This window comes from Aulonocara stuartgranti, assembly GCF_965226115.1.
Source record: "Aulonocara stuartgranti genome assembly, chromosome: 18".
Classification (NCBI taxonomy): Eukaryota; Metazoa; Chordata; class Actinopteri; order Cichliformes; family Cichlidae; genus Aulonocara; species Aulonocara stuartgranti.
The window spans coordinates 28,340,335-28,347,281 of NC_138954.1; the positions used below are offsets into that span (position 1 = coordinate 28,340,335).

General features: G+C 39.3%; 1 protein-coding gene across 1 annotated transcript; it reads right to left on the reverse strand.

Annotated features, from left to right (window-relative positions):
• Nucleotides 1–4: 4 nt before the first annotated feature.
• On the reverse strand, nucleotides 5–6,405 carry LOC309694630 (solute carrier family 22 member 13-like; the record flags this gene model as incomplete). Its single annotated transcript, XM_082514807.1, has 10 exons — nucleotides 5,995–6,405; nucleotides 5,775–5,878; nucleotides 2,450–2,604; nucleotides 1,661–1,829; nucleotides 1,458–1,578; nucleotides 1,082–1,176; nucleotides 670–884; nucleotides 467–575; nucleotides 154–360; nucleotides 5–65 (listed from the first exon to the last, which is right to left on the reverse strand). The coding sequence occupies exons 1-10, from the start codon at nucleotides 6,367–6,369 to the stop codon at nucleotides 5–7; spliced, it is 1,611 nt and encodes a 536-aa protein (XP_082370933.1). The 5' UTR covers nucleotides 6,370–6,405.
• Between the last annotated feature and the right edge of the window lie 542 nt (nucleotides 6,406–6,947).

Here is a 6,947-nt window from a genome sequence, read left to right on the forward strand (position 1 = left end):
ACATCTACATCTTGGTTGAATATGAATGTGGACTGGTAGTTGTTCTTCTTGTGGAACTAACTTGTCTGAAAGATATAAAGCAGAAACAGATGAAAAAAATGATGACTGACAAAATAACATGTTTGAGATGCTGCAGTAGTTAAACACTGATACCCATTGCGCTCAGCCTCTTCAGTCGTCTCAGGAAGCTCTTTTCTTTTGGTTTCGGGAAGCAAGAAGCCGAGAAATCCACCTATCAACGTAAGGCAGCTGAAGACTGTGATGGGTATGACCGAGTGGTACATGGCCAACAAGTTCAGCAGTGGAGCCAGTAATCCACCTAATCTTGCTGATATGGATCCTAAAGCTGTGGCTGTTTGTCTGAAACAGGAAGACAAATGGTATACTCACTAATTCCTCCCGTGTGTTCTTTTCACACAAGTCAGGGTATTGTTCACAAACATGAATAAAAACTGTGACTGCTTACCTAACCGATGTTGGAAACAACTCCTGCATAAAGACCATACAAACAGAGCCAGCCCATATCAAGAAAAAACGAGACGCAACAGCTAAAGATGTGACAGCAATGGCGTAACCTGACATAAAGGAAATAAATAATTAATAAAAGTGAACGTAAACATGATAAGCAGACAATTGAAAATGTATTTTGCGATATAACAAAGCTTTTACCATCAGGAACAGCTAGGATAAGTATGGAAGAGACTCCTCCGATCAGAAGGGTTGCTATGAATAATATTTTCCTCCCCAAAATCTCCAGTAGCCACATGGAGAGTAAAACAGATGGTACTTCAAAAACACCATAAACCAGTTGGGTTACAAAGATGCTCAAACCAAAGTTTTGCATGTCTAAGTACAAACTGTAGATGGAAAGATTCACGGAAAACCTTTAAAAGAGAAGAGAAACACATTTAATCAGACACAAAAGTCCTGTATCATGAACCATTTATAACACATTTATGAATGGCCATTTAATCATCAAAACATCAAATTGCCAATCTTAGCATTTAAAAACAGCAACATGTTTTTGCATTGAAATATTTCCCTTTTAATGTATTAACCTCACTATAGATGTTGAACTTACCATGACAGTATTATAATAAAGAAATATCTGGTCAGCAGTGATGATCTGAAGAGGATTTTTATTCCTCTGTTATTCACAGAGTTATTCACTTCAATCTGTGGGAGAAGTCACGCTTGCTGTAACACCATCATAGCAAATTAAGAAAAAGGACTTGAAATGAATCCATCAGTCTAGTTTTTTCCAGTTCCAGTTCAGGGTTGACATTACATACAGTGAGAGACACCCTGACCAGGTCCCCATTCTATTGCAGGGCTAATACATAGATACATCTCTTGTCATGAATATGTTGAATAGTAAACATAACAAATAAACAGCTATTTTACAGGTGTCATCGATGTTCTTGAAAACTCCTCCCCTGATGAATGTGATTCACTACCTTGTCCAGAAGAGACTCTGACACAGGGTGTTTGTTAATGGCTGCTGCTTTGACAATGAGCTGTTTGGCTTCTTCTTTTCTGCCTCTGCTTAACAGCCACCTGGCTGACTCTGGAATAAACCTGATAGGAAGAAAATTGAACTTCAAACAAACAGACATTTTGAAATGTATAAATAACTCAATAAATAGAGTGAAATACACACCATATGTAGATAATAAGCACTGCAAGCGGAACTGCTGTGATCAGCTGAGCCAGTCTCCAGTTTCGGATGCCATAGATCATACCAGCGAGGACGCACTCTCCAATTGCACTAAACAGCTGAGTCACACAAGCTCCCCATGATCTTTTGGACATCCCAATCCATTCAGTGGCTGCAATAAGGAAAATATGTTAATTGTTTGTTTATTTTAGATTAAGACCTCAGCTCAAATGGAACAAAATAAATACATAACAACAAAAATAAGTAAAAACATTGCACATCAGCTGCTATGAATATCTCGGCTGACTGTACATATATTTTTCTATTACTATTTAATACCTAATCAGACAGAACATCTCAGTGTGAATGGATAATGACCCAAACCAACCAACAACAACCCAAGAGTTTCTCAAGTATGTGTTTAGTTGAAGACAAAACCCCCTGTAGAAAGGTGGACACAAAATTACATAAATGTGCCTTTGTCCTTTGTCCAACATCTTTATGTTTAGAAACTGATTATCTTTTGTCTCTTATGTAAATGTAAATATGTAAAACGGTCACAAAGGCAACAGTAAGATAAAAGTAACAATAAAAATAATAAATGGGAAGAGGTGGAAGTAGAAAGTTTGAATGGAAAATATCAGATCAGTACAGCCTTGTTGGACCTCTAAAACATTATAAGAACATCATCTTAGCCATTGAGAGAACAACTGGCAGATTATTTTACAATGAAAACTACTGTTAGTTGTAGCCTTGTCCAGAAGATGTAAAAAGTTAGTGTACTCTTCATACATAGTATGATGCTGTTGACTCGATATCCTCCAGCTCCAAATCCCACCAGAAACAGAGATACTAAATATAAGTAGACGTTGGGACAGAGAGCTGTTGTCACGGTGAATACAGACAACAGAACTGCTGGAATCTGAGTTGCTCGTTTGCGGCCGAATCTGAAACACCAAGACAAACACACAGGGATACATTAGCTTCTGTTATGTAAATCACAAGCAGCGTTGGGGAGTAACGGAATACATGACCCGCTGTTACGTATTTATCAGAATCAGAATCAGCTTTATTTGTCACAAGCAGGTTGCCCTGCAGTGAAATGGGAGAGCCGCGAGCCTCCCCATGATGGTATCAAACTTCTGTTCCGTGGTGTTGTCATTCTTTTGATTCTGAGACCTCACAACTGCAGTGATCCGTTCCGCGATGTGTTCCAACTCAAGGGTCTCATTTTGAGCAGGCCTCTCTCTGATGTATCCCCCCATACGCTCAGTGGTGTTGTTTTGAGCCTTCACAGCAGCTGTAAGCATCTCCAAGGTGTTAACCATATTACGTTCATTGTGAGAGGTCGCGCCTCGTCCCATCGCTTCGATTCCAGCGGGCAGCCTTGGGGGGGTTTGAACAGCCGGTTCCGCTCTCTTATTTCTCCAATAAGCCAGGGCCAAGCCAGCTCCGATCAGCAAGAACCCTGTTATCATGGTTCCGAATAGGTAGATATCTTCAGCGTCCTCGATCGATGTATTCTGTTACAGTTACCGTTTTAAAAGGTGGTATTCAGAGCGGAGCGCACACATTCCCAGATCTCTGATGTTGAACTTCTACAACTGTGCCATCAGCAGCGTTCTGACGTATGGATTTCTAGTGTGGTTCCCCAGCTGCACCAAGGCCGATCAGCAAGCACTCCAGCGGGTGGTGAAAGAAGCTGGCAGAATTATTGGAACAAGTCTGCCAGAGATCAGTAATATCTTCCCCACTCGCTGTCTGAGGAGGGTGCACAGTATCCTGCGGAACCAACATCACCCTGCGCGCCACCTTTTCCATCTGCTGCCCTCAGGGAGAAGGTACAGGTCTATACAGGCCAGAACATCCAGACTGGCCAACAGCCTGTATCCACAGGCTGTGAGGCTCCTGAACTCTCTGCCCCCCTCTCACGGACAATAACCATATCCAACTTCTTAATAGCAATGAACTGGTCTGCATTGGTGCATCATATCTTTATTCTCTTCCCCCTCCTGCCCCCCCCCCCCTCTTTCTTAAATAGATAACTATCATATCTGATATCATATCTCACAGTACAATAATATTGAATGGGTTGCATTGTTGTATTTTGTCATGTTTCTCAGGTCTTTGTCTGAATTTCTACGAACATTATTGCTAAGGATTGTCTTATTGCATTGGAGTCACACTGGGTTAAATATGTACACTTGGGTTTTAAGGGGTATTTATTATTTTCTTCTTTTTTTTTTTTGGGTTGTATGGAAGCCCCAAACGCAATTTCATTGTTCTTGACAATGACAATAAATAAATAAATACTAAATACTAAATTCAGAATACAGTTACTTTGTTGAAATAAAGGGATTACACGGCAGTCTTTTCGTGTTTCATATGTTAGGCTGTCCCCTCTCTCTTGTTGGTAACTCCACGCCAGTGGAAACCCAAACAAAACACGCATTAAGAGGCTCTAATGCCTGTGTCTCAATCTGCATGTCACCTCTACATGCAGCCCGCATAATGATGTGAAAGAAATATTTTTTAAAATTAGGTGTTTGTATGGCAAGTAACCTTCAGTAATAGTAATAAATCACACAGCAATAGTACATTCATGTAGTTGTAAAACGCTTGATAATATATTAAGTAATCCAAAGTATTGAGAATACGTTACTCTCATTGACTAACGCAACGGAATATGTTACAAAATACATTTTGGGGCATGTATTCTGTAATCTGTAGTGGAATACATTTTAAAAGTAACCTTCCTAACACTGATCACAAGAGCTGCGGGTTAATGTTGTGCCATTAAAGAGATAACAGTAATGCAATCATGTAAAAATAGAGTTTTTTCACGGGCAGTCCTGTGAAAAGCCACACCCCATGTTTCAGTAACACTGAGGAGGGTAAATAGCAAGTGCTGTTAATCAACTGCACTATCACATAGAGACAGACAACCATTTACACAAGAAGCACCAGTTAATGTGACCCTAATAACTGCATGACTTTCAACTGTGGGAGGAAACCAGAGTACCCAGGCAGAACCCACTGCAAACTTGACCAGATAGTGGTTTTGAACCCAGGACCTTCTTGCTGTGTGAGGCAACAGTGTTAATCACTGCGCCACCAAGCTGTGAAGTGAGACTTACAAAAATAGGAAGGTTATGATTACAAGGCGTGATACAGAATTTTCTGTACGTTTTTGTCCTCGACAGGTTAAACCACAATAAATAGCAACAGCACATATGTGGTGTGTGTACGATTGTCTGCCTCTTATTACCCCAGTGATTTTCCTGTGGTTTGAAATCGTGTATGATCTTGTGAATTTTGTTAGTTCAGTCAACTAACCACTCTAACTAGATTGTATTATGTCATCTCAACAAGAATAAATTAAGTTGCTGAATTTCATGCAAACCCTGCATGATTTAATCATTAACCATAGAAACAACAAGTTTGAATCTTGTTAATGTAACAACCACCCAGTTTCATTTTTTTGAGTGCACCTAGATTTCCCTCAGCATCAATCTGGGGAATTGCTGCCAAAGCAAGTTATTTTTTTCACAGGACTGCACAGAGACTACACAACAGTCCTCTAAAAACTCTCTTTTCAGATGACTGTATTTGCAGTTTTGTTATGTATGTAGGGAAGCAACCCTTTAACATACTACATTAAAGATCTATAGAAACGCATATGGAATACTGACTTCATACAGATTTCATTGTAAGTCTAATTTAACATCAGCACATCAGGAAAATATGGGTTTATTTGAAAAATATTCCATTCTGTTTCTACTCAGATTTTACACACTGTCCCAACTCTTTGGAATTGGGTTTGTAGAAATATAGTTTTATATTTTGAGATACATATATCTTTAATGCTGACTAATTATTAGGTAACATTTAGTTTGTTGAAATCTTGAAGAGTGTGTACAGCAAACTCTTCACACGTCTATTTGTTGTTAAACTTTGAAAAATTGTAAAAATTCTTTGGTTAGCTGTTGCTAAGATAGAGAAGCAAACATTTGTTTTGTAAAGGTGCTGAAAGACAAAAGTTATTCATTCCCTGTGAAATTGTATTAAAGTATTTCTGTATTTTGGAACAATGAACTACTGCAAGGAGCACACTTACGATTCAGCAAAAGGTCCAAATACGAGAGAACCAACAAGAACTCCAGCCATGAACATTGCTTGAATCACTTCCACCAAGCTGGCCTGGCCACACACTAGATCAAACTGTGAGTATTTGTAATAATAATAATAATAATAATAATAATAAAACAGACAAACAAAATAATTAATGTAATGTTTCATGGAGGTGAGAGATCTACTGAACAACAAATTTCACTTACATCAGTGACTATGGTGGCTTTATAGAGCATGTTCCCATACACCCATCCATCCTGGCACCCTGTGGTCTCATTGAGTCTGTACTCTCTGATAGTATCAATGTCCCAGCTCACTGGGACAAACATCTCACACTTGCTGAAGGTCCCATCCTCCTCCCGAGGCACGGTCAGGTTGAGCTGCTCCTCTGAGGTCAGGTTAGGAGCAGCACTGAGGATCCAGTCTGTGTTGCAGTGTCTGTCTGGATCTGATTGGATGAAAACAAAACTGGCAAAGAGAAAAGTCTGAACAAAGTTTGGAAAGCAAAGTGCAATTAGAGTGATCTTCTGGAATAATCCAAATTCCCCAATGTTCCTTAGAATCTCTCCAAAGTCTGTCATTTTGAGCTTGATGGTGAAGGTCTGAAAAACAAAAGAGCTGCAGCGCCGACTCATACAGTGACTGTTAATCTTTAACCCAGCTATATTATCTTTTTAGCACACAAGACCCTTTATTTTAATTGTTCTTACTTGAAGGTACTGAACTGCTGTCATGTCAGCGCATTCATATATCCTTTACACAACTGTGTAAAAACTCTTATCACTTATCTATATGCTTACAATCTGATCATTTCTTTTAGTGCTGTTTCAAAAGTCATCACACACACACACACACACACACACACACACACACACACACACACACACACACACACACACACACACACACACACACACACACAAACCCAACCTATTGTTGATTTTAAGTCTGCTGCTGTAAATATGTAAGTTCATTAGGCTGCAGAATATCTGAGTCGGCAATAAGCAGTAAACAGAGCTAAGTCTCTTAGTGGTGTGTAATCAAAATAGCTGACACAAAAAAGCAGAGAAAGAGAGACAAGTAATACTGCAAGTCAAAAGAGATGATGTAACAATGTTTGCCTGCAATCAAGAAAGATCATATAGTTTATAATTTATGC